Source organism: Xenopus tropicalis, chromosome 1, assembly GCF_000004195.4.
Source record: "Xenopus tropicalis strain Nigerian chromosome 1, UCB_Xtro_10.0, whole genome shotgun sequence".
In the NCBI taxonomy this organism is placed as follows: domain Eukaryota; kingdom Metazoa; phylum Chordata; class Amphibia; order Anura; family Pipidae; genus Xenopus; species Xenopus tropicalis.
The window spans coordinates 86,901,498-86,927,210 of NC_030677.2; the positions used below are offsets into that span (position 1 = coordinate 86,901,498).

The window sequence follows — 25,713 nt, forward strand, 5'->3', positions numbered from 1 at the left end:
GGGGCAATTGGGGCTCTGTGTATGAGGGCACTTTCTATTGGGGGCACTGTGTATGGGGCAATTGGGGCTCTGTGTATGAGGGCACTTTCTATTGGGGGGCAAGGTCTTTGGGGGGTATTGTCTATGGGGACACTGTGTATGGGGCAATTGGGGCACTGTGTATGGGGGCACTTCCTATTGGGGGCACTGTTTATGGGGGCACTGTGTATGGGGGAACTTTCTATTGGGGGCACTGTTTATGGGGGCACTGTGTATGGGGGAACTTTCTATTGGGGGAACTGTGTATGGGGCAATTGGGGCACTGTGTATGGGGGCACTTCCTATTGGGGGCACTGTTTATGGGGGCACTGTGTATGGGGGAACTTTCTATTGGGGGAACTGTGTATGGGGCAATTGGGGCACTGTGTATGGGGGCACTTTCTGTGGGGGGGCAAGGTCTTTGGGTGGTACTGTCTATGGGGGAACTGTGTATGGGGAAATTGGGGCACTGTGTATGGGGGCACTTCCTATTGGGGGCACTGTCTAAGGGCAATTGGGGGCACTGTGTGGAGGGGGCTGTCTATGGGGACACTGTGTATGGGGCAATTGGAGGCACTGTCTATGGGGAAATTGGGGCACTTTCTATGGGCAATTGGAGGCAATGTGTGTGTGGGGCACTGTGTATGGGGCAATTGGGGGCACTGTGTATGGGGGTACTGTCTATGGGGCAGTTGTATGGGGGGACCGTGGCCAGAATAGCTTTAGGGGGCCCGGCCAGCATAGTGTTAGGGGGCACTGTGGTAGGGTGACCTAATACGTTTTATGTCTGTGTGTCCTGTACTGATGGGAGGGGCCCCGTGATTTCTGATGGCGGCCCTGCCACCATGGGCAGCCACGGACGCACAGCTGAATCCACTTTTGACAATTATGACATGCACACCGCATTTCAAATTCAATCAAAAAAAAAAAAAATTTAATGCTGCTTTTTTTATTTTGTCTATTTTTTTTAAGAATAACTAAATAGAGGGGCGGAAAATTTCCGGTCGGCCCCAGGCGACGAAAGCCCACGCTACACCACTGGTGTGGCCCCCCACCTGTCTGGCTGCTTTGATGGCTTACTCTTGTGTAAGCTTTAAATGGTATCAGTACTGTGATTAACTGGCCCCCTGCATGGCTCACACCTCAGATTCAGGCTGTAAACCCCCTGTATTGTTTAAAAATGTAATTCCCTGTGTTGTTCACACCTTTTAATCTCTGCATTGTTCACCCCCTGCAGTGTTCACACCTCAGGCTCAGACTGTAATCACCAACATTGTTCTCCTGTTCGCACCTCAGACAGACTGTAGGAGCAGTAGAAACCCACAAATAATCCCTGCACACTACAAAAAAAACATATACTGAGGTGGTACTGCAATTAAAACGTTTTTTAATTTTGTATATATAGTTATTGTGCAGACTGTAGGAGCAGTGCCAGCATTGTGTCACTGTATGCTGCCTGTGTGTGCCATACACACACAGGGAGGGTAGGGCAGGCAGAGCATTCACACACAGGCAGGGTAGGGCAGGCAGAGTATAGCACACACAGGCAGAATAGGACAGGCAGAGTATGGCACACACAGGCAGGGTAGGGCAGGCAGAGTATGGCACATACAGGCAGGGTAGGGCAGGCAGAGTATAGCACACACAGGCAGAATAGGACAGGCAGAGTATGGTACACACAGGCAGGGTAGGGCAGGCAGAGTATGGCACACACAGGCCAAGAATGGCACACACAATCAAAGTATGGCACACACAGGCAGGGTAGGGAAGGCAGAGTATGGCACACACAGGCAGGGTAGGGAAGGCAGAGTATAGCAGGTTTTTGCTGTACTACAACCATTAATATGGGTATGGTCATGTGATAACACGGGTGTGGTTTCAAGTGGGTGCAGTTTTGGCCTTATATTTGTCCCCGTTTAATAAACTGCCCATAACATATTTTGCATTTATTCTGTGTATAAAATGTGCCACTAAATTTTTACTGCAGTGGGTGTTTTGCTGGCATATTTGCCAATGACTTTATGGTATACTGGCACAAGCCCCTCCACCAGTGCCTCGTTCTCAAATTGGGAAAATTTGAGGTTGCGAAGCCTGCCCTCCTGCTGCCTCTTCCTTTTCCCAGATGATGAGGTGGGGGGAAGCTCCTCACTCTCTCCACTTGGCTCCTCGGGTTGGTAATCTGTGCCCTCAGACACATCAGGGCTGCCAAGATAAAGGGGCCCCTCTGTGTCACTGGCGGAGCTGGGTGACACCGCAGGTGTTTGAAGGTGCTCCCTCTTCTTGGCCACTTTTTTCTAGCTCTCCATGACAAAAAAAAAAAAATCACTATCTATCACTAGCACTCCCAGCGCAAATGCCAAAGGAAAAGTAACCAGTTTTTACATAAAAAATCTATTCCTTGCAGCAATAATTACCCTATCTTACAAACCATTTAGTATTTTGACTGATCGATCGATTGATCGAGCTTAGCCTTCCTTCTGTATAGGAAGGAGTCAGGCTAGGCTCGATCAATCGATATTCGCAAATGACCGGAAGTCAAGTTTTAGCAGGTATTTTCTAATAAAGCCTTCAAAATACTAAGTGGTTTGCAGGATAGGGTAATTATTTCTGCAGAGTAGAATAGATTTTTTTACTTAAAAATTTTAAGTGTTACTTTTCCTTTAAAGTACTGATATCTATTACAATGTTTGCCTAGCCTGATAAATGCATTGAAGGTTAGAATCCATAAACATTTGGACAAAGTTGTTGATATGTTTAGCTTTTTTCCAAATAATTGCCCAAATTCAGTTTGAGGATTTAACTGGTTTCATGGTTTATCATGTAAAAACTCAATTGAAGTCTATGGTAATATTTTAATTGAATTAGGAGACTCATTGTACAGTGCTGCGGAATATGTTGGCGCTTTATAAAGATATGTTTATAATAATACGTTTTTCCTTGTCAAATTGAATCTGGCTCATTGGAGCTGAAGTTATATAATTTATGTGGGTTGGAAATACAGACTCTCAGCTTTAACTTGAGGTTATTTACAAACAAATTAGGTAAATGGTTTTGGCATTAAAACACTTTATATATGTAGTTACCTCCCTTTCAAGGGATCAAATGTAATTAACTGACAACCTGTTCCATGGGGATTTTAACAGGTATCATATACTATACATTAAACTATGCCACCATAGTCATATAATATGTAACCATTTAATATATGTATACATAATTAAGGAAGTACAGTGTTGCCTATTTCTTTTCATTTTAGTTTAGTGCTGTGCAACTTTTTACATGTACCAGGCAAGAATGTGTCATACTGATTATTTAAGGTTACAGGTATGAGATCTGTTATTCAAAATGCTTGGCAGCTAATGTTTTCCTGAATAATAGATTTTTATGAAAATTGGATTGTCATACTTTGTCTAATACAAATCATTTAAACATTAAATAAACCCAAAAGCATTATTTTGCCTCCAGTAAGCATTCATTATATCTTAGTTGGGATCAGGCATAAGGTTATGTTATACAGAGAAAAAGGAAATCACTTTTAAAACCAAATAAAGATTTTACTATGCTATAAATCCTTGTTACTAGTAATAAATACTATGTTATAAATCTGTCAACCTTGTGTCTGTGTCCCCCGAGCTCGCTTGCATTGTGCTAATTATTTTACAGATCACTAACAGAAACAGTTACATCTGTTATAGTCCTATATTGTGAAGCAATGAATTCTTCAAAATATGCCTTCTAGACAGTGTAATCTGCTCATTGTTGAGTCAGTCTTTTGTTATAGTAAACAAACATGTGGGTTTGACTGTATGCCTGTCAGACCCCACCATGTAAATACCAGCTTGGGAAGGATTTGAAGTTTATTGTCTGCAGTCCCTGCTTCATCCCACTTGGAAGACTGCATTTGAACCTTATGCAGGGCAGTGGGCAGTCTTAGCAGTACATAAGAGTTGTGAAACTATGCCGGAGACAAAGTTCTGATCTGAATGCCAATATCTGAGAAATGATTTACTTCACTCTGCAGAACATGGAAGGTAAAAAACAAGTTCACATATTTTTAAATTTGCCCTGTAGGCTTAATATAGAAAGTGCATGACCTTGTAAGTGAACAGTGAGTCAGCTTGGCTCAGAGGAAAATATGCGTACAATTAGTCATTGTTGAACTGCCTTCCTAAAAGGTACCTTTGTGTCGTTTGTAGCTGGTGCTTTGTTTCTGTTTCTTTAAGCTGCCACATACAAATTTTATAGTTTAAAGATGCCTTAGAACATGTCATTGTAGATAAAGTATTGGATGATTCAGAAAAGAGGGTATGCTGTGCTCTATTGAACAACGTTCACAAAAAACAAATACTTTAGAATCACATGGCTTGTTCTCTATGAAGCTAACAGGATTATGAGTTTTATCTGCTTTGGAAAAGCAATTTTACCAGTGCTGAACTGCATCTGACAATAAGTGTAATAATTACAATTCAATTTTTTGTCACGCATTACAACTTTACCAAATGGTAAACAGGCTTATTCAATTTGTATCTCTTCTTTTAAACTACATATTTAGATATATAAATAACTTGTCTTTAAACTTTAATGCTCCCTTAGTGTCTAAGTTTCTGAGTGCTGGAAATTAAATCCCTTAATGTACTATTTCCTTCTCTACTTGATGTATCTCTCTGAGAGTGAATTTACCAAATATGGAAAAGCATGTTATATGGATGAGGGAAATGATTTTTGGGAAAATGGTAAATGGCTGTACATACTGTTTGCTTGCCGAAAGGAAATAAGACTGTAGCACAGCTAAAATTTGAACTGTTCAGGGAAAACATGAGTAATAGTCATGTTTATAAATCATACTTGTCCATTTTCAATGGAATTTCAATTCCACTCAACAGTACAAAAAATGTCAGGCTGAATTAGAAATGCTCTCCTTTTGCCAGTTCCTCTGTTGCAGGGATAACTGCAAACCCCTTTGCTCTTGTTGATTTTTTTGTTTACTGAAAACTAGTCAAAAAGATGTTTACTTGCTATGAAATATGTTTGAGTAGCTGTTTTCAAAATAAAGTGAATGTAAACTTGTAGTTAATAATTTTGTTCTTTTGCACTGTTCATTTTTTTTAAAAAAGAATGATCTTATTTACAGCATTTTCACTCAGTTCATTCCTGAGATTTTTCTTTCTCTTGAGACAGGATACTTAAAGTTTAGAATTTATTGTAGAGGTGTGTCCTTAAAGAAGAGCTAAACTTCCACAAATAAGTAGAGTAGAAATGCTGTATGTTATGTCTTGGGCAGGCAAAGTGCAAAAAGGGCTGCAATCTGCCTTTTTGCAAACTGCTTGGGGCATTTGAAGAATGGGCACAGGCCTCTGCAAAACACTACATGTAGTTATCCAGTATTATAGCAGGAGAATGTTTTCAGCATTATTACATTAATTACACTGTTTGGCCGCACGTAAATTGTTTTATATGCAGAAATCCCCTCTAATAGAAGTTTACACAATATGTTTTGTGCAGTCAGAAAATTCTTTCTGTTGTTGGCTCTTATTGTTGTACATGGGAAGTCATCAACAGGAAGTAATATGAAAATGTGGACATGTAATGTGGGTGTGTGTATGTATATAATCAGTACTAAAACATGTGCAACTGTTTATACTGAAGCCTATGATTTTATTCCAGTTGACAGTAAATGTATACTTTTTATAATAATCACATACTGGATCATTATATAGCAGAGGGTTGACAACAGAAAAAAATGTATACATTAAAAGAAGTGAATAATCAGTTCTCATGTCATTGCAGCATGGGTAGAGACTGCTGAATGTTAGTTCCACAAAGCATTTCACTCAATTTCACTAATATTTCCTAAGGGCCATTAGTAAATTTCTCTTCCCTCTCTCTCTCTCTCTCTCTCTCTCTCTCTCTCTCTCTCTCTCTCTCTCTCTATCTACAAGTTTTCCATAATTGTTTTGGCCTTTCATTGCCCATGTTACAGTTATTCCAGTCAGTGTGGAAAATAAATTAGAGCTCCCTCAAGAACAATTCTCTGTGTTTATGGGTTTTAAATGTGTGACTTCTTTAGCAGATCTTTTTTAAGTTAAATTCAGAGTTCAGTGTAACCCTGTACTTGCACTGGTTGCTGGTGCATAAAATGAACCACAATGGGGGTGGAAAAATATATTAAAATGATATTGATATAATGCAGTGTATAGTACTAGCAGGTCACAATGGCACTGTGTTGTATTTTTTATTATATACTATATGAAAACGAAAATAATTGCCCCCCACTCTAAGTTTAATAAATGGGCAAAAGGGGGCCAAATCAGGTAAGTAAAGCCCACTATAAATAATTTGATCTTTAGCTCCTTTTGAATGAAGAAATCCCAAGAAACGGCAAACACTCATTTTAATCAGCTGGACAATCACTACCATATTACCCTTTTATTTTATTCTTTATTACTTCTTTTTTCCCTTTAAATTCAGGCCCTGGTCCACTGCTTTACAGATTTTATACTATGGCTTTTGCCCTGATATTTTTATACTTGCTTCTGGTGTCTTGTAAGAAATTTATAACACAGTGAAAATTTTTTGACCACGCCCCCTTTTGTGGTCACGCCCCAATTACCACACCCCATTTTTAAAAAAATACCCCTTTTATATAGATCAAATGGCGGGAGCAGACGAAAATGTGCTATACCCTCATACTGAACGACCTAAGGAAAACAATATAGCAACTCCTACATTAAAATACAAATATAGAGAGAAGGCAGTGAGTTATAACTAAGTACCAGTTTTGCCCCCCCATACACAGTGCCCCAATACACAGTAGCCCCCCATACAAAGTAGCCCCCCCATACACAGTAGCCCCCCCCATACACAGTAGCCTGCCCCATACACAGTAGCCCCCATACACAGTGCCCCCTATACACAGTAGCCCCCTATACACAGTAGCCCCCTATACACAGTAGCCCCCATACACAGTGCCCCCTATACACAGTAGCCCCCTATACACAGTAGCCCCCTATACACAGTAGCCCCCATACACAGTAGCCCCCTATACACAGTAGCCCCCTATACACAGTAGCCCCCTATACACAGTAGCCCCCTATACACAGTAGCCCCCATACACAGTGCCCCCTATACACAGTAGCCCCCATACACAGTGCCCCCCTATACACAGTGCCCCCCAATACACAGTAGCCCCCAATACACAGTGCCCCCTATACACAGTAGCCCCCAATACAGTGTCCCACAATACACAGTAGCCCCCAATACACAGTGTCCCCCAATACACAGTAGCCCCCAATACACAGTGCCCCTATACACAGTGCCCCTATACACAGTAGCCCCCAATACACAGTGCCCCTATACACAGTAGCCCCTATACACAGTAGCCCCCTATACACAGTAGCCCCCAATACACAGTGCCCCCTATACACAGTAGCCCCCTATACACAGTAGCCCCCAATACACAGTGCCCCCTATACACAGTACCCCCAATACACAGTGCCCCCTATACACAGTAGCCCCCTATACACAGTAGCCCCCAATACACAGTGCCCCCTATACACAGTAGCCCCCAATACACAGTAGCCCCCTATACACAGTAGCCCCCAATACACAGTACCCCCATACACAGTGCCCCTATACACAGTACCCCCTATACACAGTACCCCCTATACACAGTACCCCCAATACACAGTAGCCCCCTATACACAGGAGCCCCCAATACACAATAGCCCCCAATACACAGTACCCCCAATACACAGTGCCCCCTATACACAGTACCCCCAATAAACAGTAGCCCCCTATACACAGTGCCCCCTATACACAGTAGCCCCCAATACACAGTAGCCCCCTATCACAGTAGCCCCCATCACAGTAGCCCCCATCACAGTAGCCCCAATACACAGTACCCCCATACACAGTGCCCCCTATACACAGTACCCCCTATACACAGTACCCCCTATACACAGTACCCCCAATACACAGTAGCCCCCTATACACAGTAGCCCTCAATACACAGTAGCCCCCAATACACAGTACCCCCATACACAGTAGCCCCTATACACAGTACCCCCAATACACAGTAGCCCCCTATCGCAGTACCTCCCATAGGTGCTCCGCCTTCGTCTGCGGCTTCGTTATGCCTCTCCTTGGGCTGCGCGACAGGCCCTTTTATAAGGTTGCACCTGTGCGCAATGACGTCACACCCACAGGCGCAACCTTATAAAAGGGCCTGTCGCACTGCACAAGGAGAGGCATAACGAAGCCGCAGACGAAGTGTGAACATCCGGCACAGCAAGCGCATCCCGCTGTGCCGGATAGTTCCATGAATGTCCCGCAATGCGGGACATTCATGGAACTATCCGGGACAGCGGGATGCGCCATAAAAAGCGGGACTGTCCCGCGAAAAGCGGGACAGTTGGGGGGGATGAAATAGCTATGTGTGATGAGACAGAACACATTAATAGGTACATGCAGTATTTACTCTTCTTCTGTTTTGCAATTGAAAGGAATGAATGTATAGTGGCTCATAAAAAAACATAATGGTCATTATAATGGAATTACTTTAGTCAGACCAGCATAGATTAATTTGGGATGCATTTTAAAAATAATTCCCCAGTTGGTCTAATGCTTTCCATGTGTTTACATTGCAGGATATTAGGCATCTTGAAAATATCTCTGATGATACCCTGATCCACATAGTTTTAAGGTTTAAAGGAGAAGGAAAGGCAAAGTCTTGAATCGCCTAATTTTTTCCCCGGGTTGGTGCCCCTGTTCAGAGAGAACAGCACCAGCCCGGGGTACCTGCAGCACTTTCTCCTTCCGTCTTCACGAACTTTAATAGAGAAGTCGGCTTTTCACTCTACTACGCATGTGCCTATCGTGTAGTCGCAGCGAAACAAAGCCGGAAGGAGGAAGCGCATCACTACAGGTACCCCGGGCTGGTGCTGTTTTCTCCTAACAGGGGCACCAGCCCGGGGTACAAGGTAAGCAATTAAACTCACTTGGGGGTGCCTAACATTTTAGCACCCCCAAGTGACTTAGCCTTTCCTTGCCCTTTAACAAAGTTGGCCTGTAATGTAAGCTGATGCTACAGTGCTGCTACAACACAGAGCATGCGCAGGTTTTATCTGTGACATCTGTAAACTATACACTATTTCTTTAAAAAGTCTACATTTCAGAACAGTAAATCCTTTACAAAATATGTGGAGCCTACATTTTTACTTATTTACAAGAGTTACATGGTAACATAGTAAGTTAGGTTGAAAAAAGACGTCCATCACATTCAACCACAATGCCTATATATAACCTGCATAACCAGCAAAAAACCCCATCAGAAGTCTCTCAAATTTGCCACAAAAGGGGACTCCAAGATGGCAATCGGACCAGTCCCTGGATCAACTTGTACTAAGAGCTATCTCCCATAACCCTGTATTCCCTCACTTGCTAAGAAGCCATCCAGACCCTTCTTAAAGCTATGTAATGTATCAGCCAGCACAACTGATTCGGGAAGGGAATTCCACAACTTCACAGCTCTCACAGTAAAAAATCCTTTCCGAATATTTAAATGGAACCTCCCTTCTTCTAAACGGAGTGGATGCCCTCATGTCCATTGGAAGGAACTACTGGTAAATAAGGCATTAGAGAGGTTATTATATGATCCCCTTATGTATTTATACATGGTTATCATGTCACCTCTTAAGCGCCTCTCCTCCACAGAAAACAGACCCAACTTGGACAGTCTTTCTTCATAACTGAGACTTTCCATACCCTTTGCCAGCTTAGTTGCCCTTCTCTGGACCCTCTCTAACTCAATCATGTCCCGTTTGAGCACTGGAGACCTGAACAGCATATTCTAGATGGGGCCTTACCAGCACTCTGTAAAGGGGAAGAATAACACCCTCCTCCCGTGAATCTATACCCCTTTTAATACAGCTCAAAACCATGTTTGCCTTTGCAGCTGCTGCCTGGCATTGCTTGCTACAGCCAAGTTTATTATCTACAAGGACTCCAAGGTCCTTCTCCATTATGGATTTCCCTAGTGCAGTCCCATTAAGGGTATAAGGGGCTTGCATATTTTTACATCCCAGGTGCATCTGCCACAGCCGCCAAGATTGCCAGTTGGTCAAGATCCTGCTGCAAGGATGCCACATCCTGGATAGAATTGGCTGGTCTGCAGAGTTTTGTGTTATCTGCAAACACTGATACATTGCTTATAATACCCTCCTCATTTATGAACAAGTTAAACAAAAGTGGACCCAGTACAGAACCCTGAGGGACCCCACTGAGAACCTTAATCCAAGTAGAGAATGTACCATTAGCAACCACCCTCTGTACCCGATCCTGTAGCCAGTTTTCTATCCATGTGCAAACGACTTCACTAAGACCAATAGACTTTAGTTTAGAAAGCAGTCGTTTGTGGGAAACAGTATCAAATGTTTTGACAAAATCCAAATAGATTATATCTACTGCATCCCCACTGTCCAGCTTCTTACTCACCTCACCGTAAAAAACAATTAAATTGGTCTGATACGACCTGTCCTTCATAAAGCCATGCTGATTACTGCTCATAATGCCATTCTCCAGTACATAACTTAGTATCTGATCCCTTAACAAGCCTTCAAATAACTTGCCCACCACGGATGTCAAACTTACAGGCCTATAAAAGTAATACATTCTAAGATACTTTGGTATATGCAACAACATAACACTTGTCATAATATTGAAGAACTTATTGATGTCACATGCACATCGATAGACATATGCTAATTTCTCAAGCAAGTGCATTGCTTTATCGAATAAACTTTTAACTTATTGTTGTTAGAAATATGTCTGCTATAGCAAATATTATAATGCATTTTTATATAGTGTAAGCAAGAATCTATGACCCTGATTGTGATGTGGGTTGACCAGCAAACCGCTAGGACCTGTAGGTTCACCATTAGGTCAAGTGGATCAAGGTTAAAATTTGGGTGACCATTGTGAGTTCCGGTTGCCACAATTTTTAAAAATCATTAATAAAATGTTAAACCTAATAGAAAGTAATCATTTTAAAAAAACAAGAAAAGTCGGAAGGAACATGGCACCACCTAAAACCTACCAAAATGCCATAGAGGTCAGTTGGAAATGTTGATGCTTGGAGACAGAGGGGCTAAATCAGTTCTTTTGTAATCGGTAAAAGTTTTTTGGTGCAGATCAACTAACCTGTTACCTTGTTACATTATGCGCTTAGCCTGAAAAATTTGCGGTGATGCGCAAAAAGTAATAGGGCGAGATGAGAATTAATTAATTTGTATTTAGCTGCAGCAGGGAAACTTAAGAGGGAAAAAATAAACAAAATAATTTTTAAGAGTTGTAGTGTAATAATTAAAAATAATATTTGTCTCACAGTAAAAAATGCGGTCATTAACAAAAGTTATTTCATGTATTTTTTAAGAAAAACATTTTCCAATTAGCTTGACCAAAAACAATTGGGAGTAACTTAACTGCAAAATGTAAGTCTAGTGGTACACAAAATAAGAGATTTGTGTATGGTCACATACTGGCTTTTGATTAGGTTTATTTTTATGCCTTTCACGTACTACATAAGCAGATATACAGCCACTGATCCAAGAAAGCCTGTGGTACAAATTAAAGTTATCTGTATAAAATGATGGTGGAAATCCTGTCACCTTGGCAATGATAAAAGCTGAGTGACATTTACTGATAAACTATTAAATCAACTGGTAATCTTCTGTGAGGGTTACACTTTCATATTTCCATTTCTTGAGCACTTTCTTGGATTTGCACTTTTTTCTTTCCAATTAAAAAAAATTGTATTTTGTTCAGTTCAGGTTCAATCAAGGTATGCAATCTACACTGCAGGGAACAGAAAGGTAATGCACTTTAGTGGAGTACATTTTCTAAAATCCTATGTATAATAAATAAATTGTAATGCTAAGTAATAAAAGCAAAAGGGAAATAAATCATTTTCACCTGCCTCCATTCAAAAACTGCTTTTACTTGATGAATAAAATAATTTCCAATATACAATAATTAAAAAGTGTCAGTGTTTTTTTTTAGTTATTTGTAAATGTAGTTGCCACTTAAAGCAGTATTTGTGTTCAATTTCTGTTCTTTGGGTCTGCTATCATGAAACAGTGTAGCAGGTCAGTTCTACTTTACATATATCAATTAGCTGGCTTCTGCTAAGTTGTTTCAGAAGTCAGAACCAGTAGTGCATGCAGACAGAACTTTTGCCTGTAACAATTACATTTACAAGTAACTTTAGAGCCACTGGAAAATTAGAAAGAGTATACTGGAAAAGTTCTTAAAATTACATTTTCTTTTATTATGTAAAAAACTGATTTTGGGTGAAGATCCCCTTAATGCATATATTTGCATTTAACAGTAGCCGCTAACATCCTCAATAATAAACAGTTGGTGTAATATTAAGGACAAGAAAGAAGAGAGAAAGAAAAGGTGCACATCATCAGTAAAGTTCTGCCATTTAGAGATGCTAAAAAGTGGTTGTTAGTAGTGTGTAAAATATTTGTTGATACATACTCAAGCAGGTATACAGGTTATATAAATCGAAAGTAATGGTAGATTATTGTTGTAAAAGCGGATCGTTTTGGCAAGACTCAATTGGTTTATCATATGATTACATAAACCAATTGTTGGATTTGGTCAACCCTGGTATAGGTTTCCTATGACTGTTAATACCTTTGTGTATCCATTTTGCAGGCCCTTATGGGGTAATATAGCTTCTAAGGCTTGAACTGGGCAGTGAAGTATATTAACTTTGCATTTATTAGCTAGGGCTGGGACCTCTGGGCCTGCTTGCCTCCTCACTCCCCCATTCTACACTGTCATACCTCCACATCCCCTGCTGCTAGTACCTCTCCCGGAGGCTCCCTTCACCCATTCATTGTTGCCGCTGCTGCTGCCGCCATTCTCTCCTACGTATTCACTTCCACTGGGGACTAGGTGCATAGGAGATTAAAACGGCTGTCAAAATCTCCTGCACAGCACCCAGTTTTTTCCACCCTAGGGCTTGGCCTTTGTGACCTGGACACAGACGGGGGAGTCATGTAGGCATTTTTCCATCTATGTGCCCCTATGTGTTTCCTAATATATCTTTCTAATTGCAGAGCAGACCACAAGAAAGCCCTGCTGGCACAGTGCTGTGCTTTGCAACTCATGCTTTTGTTTTTTATAGAGGCCAAGGGGGTAGAACGCAGCCAGATCCTGCATGCAAGTTCTTTTTTAAGAAGGGGAGGTATTTTGTGCATTTGGGATCTCGGTAAATGACCCCTATAATTGTTCAAACCAATTTCTTTACAAAGCAATAATTGCAAAGGTTGGTCTCCATTTTTTACTGCCTGAAAAAAAAGATATTGTTCTGTGACATTATTGGAATATTGGAAGGTTTTTCCTATTCATCTTCCAGTCTCTAAGTAATATCACGGCCTGGTTTCTAGGTAAATTGGACCATAGAAAAAGAAAAGATATAGATAGAAAAAAAAAAAAAGATAGCTGCTAGTATTGCAAAGGTGACAGCTAATAGACACAAAAAAAGCTTATAATTAAAAAAATTCACAAAAAATTAAGACCAGTTGAAAATTAATTCAGAATATCACAGTCTACACCATACTGGAATTTAATTTAAATGTTAACTACCTCTTTAAAGTACAGTAAAGTAAAATTGCAAATGCTACCAGTGGATGAAGCTAAAGTTTCTGAAAAATACTGAAGGCATGGATCATATTTGACAGTTGGCACCATGTACCATGTAAAGGGAGATGCACTACCAATCAGTTTACTAATATCAGAATTATATATTTTGATTTGGATGGTGGAGCCTGAGCACTTGGAACTAGGACTCTATCCCATCTGTAAAATGATCATAATCTAGCAAATAATTTTGTTTCAAAATATACTGTAATCCTTTAGTTTGATTTATTGTGGTGCTAGTTTTAGCAGTTTAAATTATATAAACTTATTATATTTGCTAAATTGCCTCATGTTGTTCCTTGCAGTGACTTAAAACTGCGTTATGCTATGCATTGTTACTGACATGTATTAAATAGGATAATCGAAATAAAGTTATTATTTATCTTACAATGCACTTCTAACGATATTACCCATGAAAATAACTAACAATAAGATTGTTATACAGTATATATTGTTATATTGAAGATCAAATTCTGATTTTGTTTATGTGTTCACAGGGGGAGACCGTGAGCGAATGACTGCAAACCATGAGACCTACCTTCTTATGGCCAGCACCCAAAATGACATGGAAGACTGGGTGAGGTCTATCCGCAGAGTTATATGGGCACCATTTGGAGGCGGTATGATACATATTATTTAGTAATTTTGCTGAGTTAAGCTTTAAAAAGACATTTTAATTTTTTGCCCTTACACACTAATCTTATTATATATATTATGTGTACACCATGTAGTGGGTCAGTTGGATAAAGAAAGTTTCCTACTTTATTATTGAATTTGGTTAGGGGTGGGCCTTCCTTTTTGGCCTTCAGTTGCTGACCTAGCTGGATGTGCTCCAGGGAACCTGGGACAACAAGGCCCAGTAAGTGTTTTGCCCTAGAGGTACACCCCCCTCTAGCGAAGTCGGGAGAAGGGACCTCATAAATGAGGCTTTAAAGGAACAGTAACACCAAAAAATGAAAGAGCTTTAAAGTAATAAAAATATAATTCACTGTTGCCCTGCACTGGTAAAACTGGTGTGTTTGCTACAGTAACACTACTATAATTTATATAATAAGCTGCTGTGTAGCCACGGGGGCAGACATTCAAGCTGGAGAAAAGGCACAGGTTACATAGCAGATAACAGATAAGTTCTGTAGAATACAATAGTGTTTTATCTGTTATCTGCTATGTGCCTGTGCCTTTTCTCCTTGGCTGCCCCCATGGCTACATAGCAGCTTATTTATATAAATTATAGTAGACTTTCTGAAGTAAACACACTGCTTTTACCAGTGCAGGGCAGCAGCACATTATATTTTAGTTACTTTTATATACTTTAATTTTTTGGTGTTACTGTTCCTTTAATCAGTGACAGGTTAACAGATTTAGCTAATAAGAGGATTAATAGCAGGGAGTTGGTCCCCCCAGGGCTCAGCTTGCCACAACAGGCATTGAAACCCTGTAGGTGAACTTTGAACTTTCCTAAGCTATCTCCACATGGTGTCACATTGTGCTGTCTCTGCCTTCTCACTGCACTATATTACCATCTTTGCTACTGCTATTTTGCCTGTGGATTGTGAGTAAATGCTACCTGTACCATTTTTGCTACCACACTCCCTAAATATCACTTCCATTTTACAAAATTTGGCAGGTTATTTAAAGTTTAAACACATTTCTGGGGGTTTTGGGGTCTTGAGGTGAAATTGCCCTTTAAGCTGCAAGTCTCAGTTCCCTCAAGTGACCTGTTTAACTTATTAGTTACAATTGTATCTAAGTGCAGGTGTACCTTGTTAACTTTTCAGGCTCTCTGTCAAAAGCTACTTTTTTAATTAAGTTTGCAAAACATTGTTTCTTATTTAGTGTTCAGTGCAAGTTCAGTGCAGGAGATCAAAGGGGAATGAGGTACCTGTTGTACTATGTAATCCCTTTACGGCTATTCTGGACCTCAATAAATGTATCCTTTTGATCACTTTACAAAGACATTATTCTGAGAAACATATAGATAGTACACGATTTAATGATGATTTGGACAGCACTAATTCTTTGGATACTAGTTCAGATATTTATATTGATGGGAGCCAAAATATGGGGTTACATACGTTTGATTTTCGTGATTAATGTGCATTACAGTCTTTACAAGAATTACAGGATTTAGATAATATTTCGGTAGTCCACTCTGGCCTAAAGAAAAAAAGGTTCCTTGAGCACTTGTCAGCAATAGATATGAAGGATCTGAAATCTGCTGTGGCCAAACACGTTAGAGAAAAGCATGCAGGTAGAGGGACAGTGATTTTCCAGGTCACAGATAAACCGAAATGGAATGTCAGGAAGGAAACTAAATTGCTACAAAGGGAGGTATATTGGATTTACCATCTGAAGTCTGTGGAACAGTATGAGGATCTAAATAGGGAGTGGGAGATCTCTTGTTTTTGCTAGGTCTAAGGGAGCAGCCATGTATGAAGAACAATTAGGGATATGCATGAATTTAATCTGTAGTATGGGTTAAAATTAAAGATGTAATGATTTAATACAAACAAAGAATATATTAAAAAAAAATGGCTCATATGAGCAAGTATGAGTTATTAAAGTTTAAAAAACTAAAAGCTAAATGATAATAAACAAAAATAAAACATTACAGGATTGAAAAAATACTTAAAGATTGAAGTCTTGGGGATACATGTTGCATTGCATTGTTTTCTGCAGAATAAGTGCTACCGGTAATGTTTTGAAAGTATAAATATGTATATAGGTCTAATATGTAAGTGGTACATTACATATTATGTTTGTATGATGTTTTTAACCTTTTTAAGCGATTAATTGGCACTGATGGGGTATACACATGGGTGTTTGGAGTAGGGGGGTGTGTATTTAAATGCAATTGTGTGATGACACCTGAGTAGCTTCTGATAAAGTGGCGATAAGCCATGAAACGCGTTAAGCTGTAGGTGCTAAACTCTGTGATGGTTTTATTGGACTGAATAAAGTTGTTTTTTTATGAAAGGATGTTTCCAGTGCTCCGTCTGCATTCTATGGACATTGGTCAAAGGGAAATTAGGGACTTTTCAGTAAGAATATGGGACTGCGGGCTGAGCTTTCAAAATCGTGACTGTCCCGTGAAAAATAGTAGTTGCACTACATCTCCGCTTCGATCCTTCCACATAGCGAAGGCCAGTGTAACTGATGATCTATCTCAACCTAGCTGGACAGGACTTTTCTACCAATATACTTACTAGCAAAATCACAGAATAATTTAACCCTTTATTTTTTGTAACACTTAGCACTAAATTCCCCACAACCTGTTATCCAAAAAAGTGCTAAATTATGGTAAGATCATCTCCCATAGACACCATTTTAATCAAATAATTCACATTTTTAAAAATAATAACTCAGTACCTTGTACTTGATCCCAACTAATAGATAATTCATCCTTATTGGTGGCAAAACATTCCTATTGGGTTTATTTAAAGTTTTTTTTAGTAGACATAAGTTATGGTGAATTTTGGAAAGATCACTTATTCGGAAAACACTGGGTCCTGAGTATTCTAGAAAACAGGTCCTATACCTGTATATCTGTATACCCTAGGCGATCCAGCTGTCCACCTCACCCCCACCGCTTCCCTCTCTGCTCCTCTCTTCCGCATGCACAAACATGTTGACGCACCGGGACACCATAGAGGGAGAAGCGCAGGTGCGCAGATGCTTAGAAGGGGGAGACCGAGGGGAAATCAGCTATGGGGGTATGAGATCCCAGACTAGGGGTTAGCAAAAGAGGTATCTGCCTAGCGCCCCCTCACTGTTGCACCCTAGGCCTCTTCTGCCTACCCCTAGTTCTGGCACTAGCCCCAGTGGGCCCTGCACCCCCCAGTCCAACTCTGATTTGTAGATGAGGTATACACGGCCAGAATACCTTCTGGCCCTGGCCACATCCCCTGCACGGGCCACTACCACGCCTCCCTTACCCACCAGAGGGGCCCCGCCCCGACTTCCTCCCCTGAATGCTTGTAATGACGTGTCAGGGGAGGGACACCGTCACCCGGGGGGCAATGTCAAGGGCTGGGTCTGGGCTACTGGGGCCCACAAGGCCGGAGCCCACTGGGTTTTTTCCCGGTGCCCCGGGGCCCAGTCTGACCCTGCTAGAAATAGCAAAAACACTGGGGACATCTGGTACCTTTTTAAGGTCAGAAAGGCTGTTTCTGAGGATACCAAGCCTGCTTTGTTTGTATTGCTGTGATAACGTAATACAGAATTATATGATTTGCACAAGATCATTTAGATAGTACGTACTAACTGGGAACACAATTTTAAACACAGCACAGATGTGTTGAATTCAGTATATCTGGCTCCCCAGCTTTACTCAGTTAGCTGGCTACTTGATTTAATCATTAACCTACCTATTAAATTCATGTTGTCACTGTTTAGATTAGAAAAAGCAGCCTATTTTTTACAGGTAAATACAGTTACTATAACTTGTAATTATTCTGCTGGCCAATGTCATTTAGTTACTATTACACTATTAGCTTTAAAATAAACAAACTTTTACTCCTGTTAACCCTAAGGGGACTGTTTAAGTATATAATATAGTAAAGTAAAAAGTATAGGTTGTTGAATGTTGTAATAAGCAAGGAGTACTGCACCTTTAATAATCACTAAGCAGTCACACGTGATGCCTGCTTGAAGTCGGCTCAAAGTCAAAGGAACATAATCCAGAGCTTCTGGTGCCTCTGATATGTGTTTACACGTCTGTGCTAGCTAGGGAGTTGAGCTTCACCTGTTGCACGCAAGTACCAATGTTTTGCAACAAACTGAAGGATTCATCAGGTACACTTTGAAGGCAAAGAAATTGGTCCTGGAATTCTACTGCCTCCCACCCCTCTCTTTCTAGCTGCTCAAAGAAACTTTAGGTATAACATAAGGCATGGGATCTGCAAGTGACAGTACTAAAAATCTTACGCAGCAGGTTTGCTCAAAGAGTAAGTTAAAAACAGTGTAAACAATTTTAATGTGTAAATGGTACACACAATTAGTCTTATTTTGATATAGAAATCTGGATATTTATTGAGGCTTTGGGGCTACCCTCAAGATTTGTGGCATTTTTTATTTTACTGATACTTTAAATAGGTTTTCTGCTGAATTTTGCTAAAAGAATGCACATTTTACTTCCAGCTGCGAAATGCTTTTTTTCCCCCCTTTTTAGTAAAGATCGACCATGCAAAGAGATTCTCTATAACATTTTACTGAACTTTTTTCACCTATAACCTTTAAAGTGTTCTTAAGGAGAGGATGGTTACACAATGATACTACAAGGACAAAAATGATCGGGTTATTAAAAAGTAACTGGAAACCATGGCAAGATAATTTATTCTGTTGATTTGGTCTTTTACAAATGTTGTCTTTAAAAAAAACGTAGCTTGTATATGGCCTGGGACCAGTATGATGCTGGAAGATCGAAATGCTGCTTCATTTTCCTCTGTCCAATTCATACCTAAAGCAACTTACAGAAAACTTAAAAGATGTTTTAGTTTCCGCAAAGGTATGTGTGTTTTTATTATTTTTAATCATGTTTTATTAGATTTTGTATTAGTATCTATTATTATTTATATAATTATATAATTATCAGTAATGGGTTTATGTAAAGGCAAGATTGCACTTGAGCTTCAGCTGCCTATAAGTTGGTTGAATGCTACTATTAAGCTGTTCCTGCTTGGTTCTTGGTTCATCACCCTAAATTATCTAAACAGTCCATTTCTATGTAGATTATAAATAAAGCAGCTGGGATTAATTGGTATGGTATACAGGTATGGGACCTATTATCCAGGATGCTTCAAATTATGGAAGGGACAACTCCCAGAGAGTCCTTTATAAACAAATAATTCTGATTTTTATTTCTTTTTTTTTTGTTCACTGTTCTGTAAATGTGAGTTTTTTACTCACTTATGGTTATGTAGCTGCATAAATCCATACTGGTAGCAAAACAATCCTATTGGTATATATAATGTTTACTTAATGTTTAACAGACTTAGGCTAATGGCAAGCTGAAAAACACTTTGCCAAGAATATACCCCGCTACTGTAAAATCCTCCTACCTGTGCCTGCACCCGAAAGGATTGAATACGCCTGCATTTCCGGCGGATATTGCCTACATGTGCCTGCACCCAGGTGTATTCCTTGTTTTTTGGTGTAGGCACAGGTAGGAGGATTTTACAGTAGCGGGGTGTATTCTCGGCAAAGTGTTTTTTTTTAGCTTGCCGAGAATATGCTCCATCTGACATTAGCCTTAAAGAGATACTAACACCAGAAAATAAACCTTTTTTTACATTTATCATAACATTGTCTTTGCACACTATTTATAATTATGCCATAAATGTATTTGCCTAAGGCTTTTATATTACCTATATGATCCCTCATGTTCCTCTATGAGGGAGCTGCCATATTTGTGCGGCAGCAGTCTTTTAGCATTAGAAGCTACAGTATAACTGACAGGTTGAGAAGGGACAGTCAGGTTAGCAAAACAGTCAGGTTTAGGAACTTCAAGTAACAATTACTTACAAAAGCAGACCTATCAGTGAAAAATGATCAACATGACCTATAGGTAACTTTTTATGTATATTTTGAGAGTAGTTTTTATGTATATTTTAAGAGTAGTTTTTTAGTGTCAGTATCACCTTAAGGTATGGTGATCCAAATTAAGTAAAGATCCAGAAAACCAAAGGTCACAGCATTCCAGATAATAGATCCTACATCTGTACCTTATTCTAAAATATATTTTATATTTTCTACACTTGTAGAAAGTCTCTTTTGTCAATTGATTTTTTCAATTTATTTCACATCACTATCTGTAGGGTGTTTATATGTTCTCCCCGAGTTTGCACGGATTTACCCTGTTAAAGAAGTGAATTCTAAACTTTATGAGGCAGGGACTTATGGAAGTGATTGCACTTTATCTGTATTCTATGCATATATATTTATATTATATTATATATATCATAGCTCCCAACTGTCCCTCTTTTGACAGCTCAACCTGCAGTCCTGGATTCTTACTGAAAAGTCCCTAATTTCCCTTTGATTTCCTCCACTGAATGATAAAAAAGATACAAACTTAATTAAAAACTAGCGTTTGGTAGAGAGCCCAGAAATCTTAACGAGCTTCACCTGCACTTAGAAACATTGTTTCTCACATTTAATTAAATATGTAGCTTTTGGCAGAGAGCCCAGAAAGTTAACAAGCCACACCTGCACTTCAATTGTAACTAATAAGCTAAACAGGTCTCTTGGGGGAACTAACTTGCAGCTTAAAGGGCAATTTCCCCCAAATTTAGTCAAATGGGAGTGGTATTTAGGGGGTGTGTTTGAAAAAATGGGCATGGTCAAAAAAATGTTTGTCCCTCTTTATATTTTCAAAATGTTGGGAGGTATGATGATTAAAGGTTGTATGACATATGGTTCCAAAAAAGAGCAGGCACTCTTTTTTGCAATAGCTTTTTCTTGAAACAGGCAACAAAATATGCTGCCCATCAAAAAATTGTCGCCTGCATCCAAAAAAAATTGATATTTTCGCTAATTTTTTGCCGTTTGGATTCACGAAATCTGGGTGTGGCACCCTGCTTATATAGTTTCCGCCATCTGGAGTCTGAACTACACTCCCTCTAGTGGGCAGAGGCTCAATTACACCCAATTTTCCCAAACTTGCAAAACCCTGCCACCTTGTGGCTTAGGCTGATGCCATACGTGGCATAGGGCAGATTTTTTCGGCAAGCGGAAAAACACTTGCCGAAAATTCAGCCCTACGCCTGCTACTTGTGCCTGCACCCGAATGAATGGAATACGCTCGGGTGCATGCACATGTAGCCGATATATGCATGAAAACGCAAAACTATGCATTCTCTCGTGTTTTCATGCGTATATCGGCTACATGTGCCTGCACCCGAGCGTATTCCATTCATTCGGGTGCAGGCACAAGTAGCAGGCGTAGGACTGAATTTTCGGCAAGCGTTTTTCCGCTTGCCGAAAAAATCAGCCCTACGCCACGTGTGGCATCAGCCTTAACTGCAAAAAGACATTCCACAATAACTAAAACCTATGCTGGGGAATAAGCAATCACCTGGGCACCCCTCTACAATTAGTCTGTATGCTCTTCAAAGCAGGACTTTTGTAATAATTCTTCCTTTGTGTGCTTGTAAATTTTGCACAACGCAGTGTGTGCTTTGGTGCTATTTGAAGAAACATCCATGTATGATTACATCTATGATACATAATGATTTTTCAAAATCTATGGACCCCTTAAGTTGCTATTAAGGAAATCATCACACCCTAATCATAGCTGACTCATGCAAGTATTCATTAGAAGCCAATTTACATTAAATAACCGTCAGTCAGTAGCATCACAAAGAGATGGACTGTTTAACCCACACAAGGGACATAGTTGTGTCTTTCAAGAATGCCTAAATGAAAGACCTAGTCATGACTATTTTATTGTAACATTCTGATGTTATTATAATTGCCTCAAGAGAGCAACTGCTAATGCATCTTGTAAGGAGCATCTTAACTGCATTTAAGAAACAATGTCCATATCTAAAAGGGAGGAATGTCACAATGGAAAGTATTCTTGGTACAGTGGGTGTAAGTAGTAAGTAAAATTCCACCAGCAAAATCTGATTGAAGTCCTTGGCTATTATGACATCTTCAGATATGGTAAATATGAATCTTTTTGCCAAATTATATATTGCTTTAATTAAGAATGTTGGCAAAAAACAATACACACAATGTGGAAGGGTGAGAAAAAAGGAAATGTTTCCTGAACAACTTGGAGCTATTAGAGTATCCATTCTTTTGACATTCCACAGATCTACTGTTTAGTCTGGTCTTTTACATATCTGTGTAAAGTGTATACATTACTGTAAAATGAATGTAGTGAGAATGGAAAGTATTTTGGCAGAATTTAATGACTTTGTAGTGCTTTTTATTCCTGTATCTAAGCACTTTCTTTATAGACAAAGCTGTGCTAGTCTTCAAAAAGTAGGATATGTTTGTGCTTTGTAAATGAATATATTATACCATACCTCCCAACATTTGAAAAGTGTAAAGAGGCACAAAAAGAAATGCGTGCAGCGCAGCAAAAGCGGATTGACCACGCCCATTTTCGACCACACCCTTAAATACCACTCCCATTTGTACAAAACTTGGCAAGTTATCTAAAGTTTGAACACATATTTTGGGGGTTTTGTTTTAAGTGTTATTACAGTTATGCTAATAAAAGGTGAAATTGCCCTTTAAGCTGCAAGTCTCAGTTCCCCAAAGAGACCAATTTAGCTTATTATTTACAATTGTATCTAAGTGCAGGTATAGCTTGTTAAGTTTTCTGGGCTCTCTGCCAAAAGCTGCTTATTTAATTAAGTTTGAGTCTTGAGAAAAATTGTGTTTTTTAGCGTTTAGTGCAGGAGATCAAAGGTAAATGAGGGACTTTTCAGTAAGAATCCAGGACTGCGGGCTGGGATGTAAAATCGGAACTGTCCCGCGAAAATCGGGACAGTTGTGAGGTGTGTTATACACAGCAACCCAGTGATATTATGAATTGATGTTTCTAGGGCAATATTTAGGACAAGGACACACTAAGCAGATTGTTTGTTTCCTTTGCAGGCATTTTTTTTAGATACAGAGGAAAGCGTTTGTGTTCTTATTCTCAAACCCACAAAGCTCCATTGACAGGCCCAGCATCAGCCTATGTAGAGCTTCATTGAAGCAGTTTTTGTGTGTGAAAATGCATACATATGTGTTTTTTTCCTATATGTGCTCTGTGTAGCTTCACACAGGCTGACACCAAGCAATGGGGCTACATTGTGCACATGATAGTGGATCCATTTTTATCTGCCTATATAAAAAAATACAAAGGAAAAAAAACAGTCCAGTTAGTGTGCCCTTGCTCTGCTTCTGGGGAACACAGAAACATTCAGCTGTAACTAAGTCCACCTAAGTGCCGCTGTCATGTTGATAATTACCCTGCTATATTCCTTTTAGATGTTGTAGGAGTCTTGCATCACAGTGACTGCGAATAGGTATAAATTTTACACTAGAATAAAGCTTCTCATACTGTGGGACCCAAATGAACTCCTTGGTCCCTGTGCTCCTTTATTATAAATCTATTAATAAATATTAAAAATATAAGCTATTTCTGTGCTGAAATGTCTTTAAAGGAGAAGGAAAGGCCCATAAAGAGTTAATCCCAAGCTGCAGGCATACCTTCAATTGTCTCAATAGTGCCCTTAAGTCTCCCCATATTTCACCTGTTCAGATGATCAGAAGCCAAACAGGAAGAAAAAACACTGAGCTGTGTAAAAAAAAAGTTCCCATAACTGGTGTTGGTTCCCGCCAGATCCTGTATTTAGGTTTGTCCCACGGTACGTTTTGTAACTTTGAGAAAGGCTGGTATACCAGCCGAAACGTCAGTCTTTGTTATTTGCTGTAATAAATATTTTTGCTCGTTATAAGTCCTGTGTGGAGCGGTCTGTCTTTCTACAAATATCTATGCATCAAACCTAGGACTGCACCCAGGCAACGGATTTCTTTTTTTTGTGAGTGCCTACCTGTATATACCTGTATATATATATTGTGTTATGGTTGAGCAGAGTTGTCTATATGGATTCAGATAAATCAACAAGGTAATGTACACTGCATACTAGGCTTCGTGCAATTTTATCGGTGCGTGTATGGCCAGATAGGCTGTCGCACATTCACTTTCTGAGCCACAGTGCATTCCATTTATCACCTTTTTTTTTTTCTATAATGCAAGTTGTGCATGTACAGTATTTTTTCCACAATTCCAACATCTTTTCTGACCCACCTGAGTGATTCTCTTGATGCTATTTTGTTGCACATACCGCAGTCACCAAAATGGATGCAGCTGCTCATGTGCTTTATTGCAAATCACCAAGCAGTTGCACTGAATATTTTCTAAATCTGTCAGACAGATTTAGAAAATATTCAGTGCAACTACTTGGCGATAAAGCACATGAGCAGCTGCATCCATTTTGGTGAATATGATGCAACTGTGGTATGTGCAGTGAAATTGACGCTGATTGATGCAGGTTGCTGAGAGAACCATGGAACTACCACCTGGTCCAAAGGTGGTGGAAGTTCCAGGGTTCCCTTGCGTCATTAGGTTCAGCAATGCTTAACGGAATGGAAGGCAGGAAGGATGAAGGATAGATTACAAAGAGTAGTGGTAAATTGTAACATTTTCTAATTGGGCCAGTGTGGTTAGTGAAGTACCACAGGGGTCAGTCCTTGGTCCTTTGCTTTTTAACTTGTTAATTAATGACCTAAAGGTGGAAATAGAAAGTACTGTTTCTATTTCTGCTGGCGATACTAAATTGTGCAAATCTATCAGATAGATGCAGGATTCTGCCACTTTGCAGAGCGATTTGACAAAATTAAATTTCATATTCTATTTTGCTGCCCAGTTTTCCAATGTTGAAAAGTGCAAAATTTTGTACTTTGGTAGGAAGTCTATAATGCACAATTTAAACTATGAAGTTAGACTGTCAAGGTTGGGATTGTTTTCTCTGGAAAAAATGTGCTTGTTAGGGAATATGATTACTCTTTACAAGTACATTAGAAGGGGAGGGTTATAGACAGTTAAGGGGTGTTATTTTTTCCTATATATAGGATCAGCACACCAAAAGCCACCCCCTTAGGTTAGAGGAACTGAACTTTCATCTGAAGCAGTGTAGGTAGTTTTTTACAGTGAGGGCACTAAGGTTGTGGAATGCCCTTCCTAGTAATGTTGTAAAGGCAGATTATGTTAATGCCATGTTAAGAGTGGTTTGGATTATTTCTTGAACAAGCATAACATCCAAGGCTATTGTGATACTAAAATCTACAATTCAAATCTACAAAATCAAAGTATTGATTTTGGTGTTATATCAGTGATGCAGTACAGTAATGCAAGCAGATTGTTAGCAGTTAACTATCTTTATTTCTTACACGCAGAGACTTCCCAGTCTCCTCCCACTATTTCCC

General features: G+C 39.7%; 1 protein-coding gene across 4 annotated transcripts in view; it reads left to right on the forward strand.

Annotated features, from left to right (window-relative positions):
* The window catches only part of arhgap24 (Rho GTPase activating protein 24), a 269,673-nt gene that overhangs the window by 189,147 nt on the left and 54,813 nt on the right, over positions 1-25,713 (forward strand). For 2 of the 4 annotated variants that reach the window (XM_018097447.2, XM_018097448.2), the window contains one exon: positions 14,223-14,345. In XM_018097447.2, coding sequence (XP_017952936.2) covers positions 14,223-14,345 — 123 coding nt within the window. The other 2 variants (XM_031903496.1, XM_031903491.1) reach the window with 2 other exon arrangements.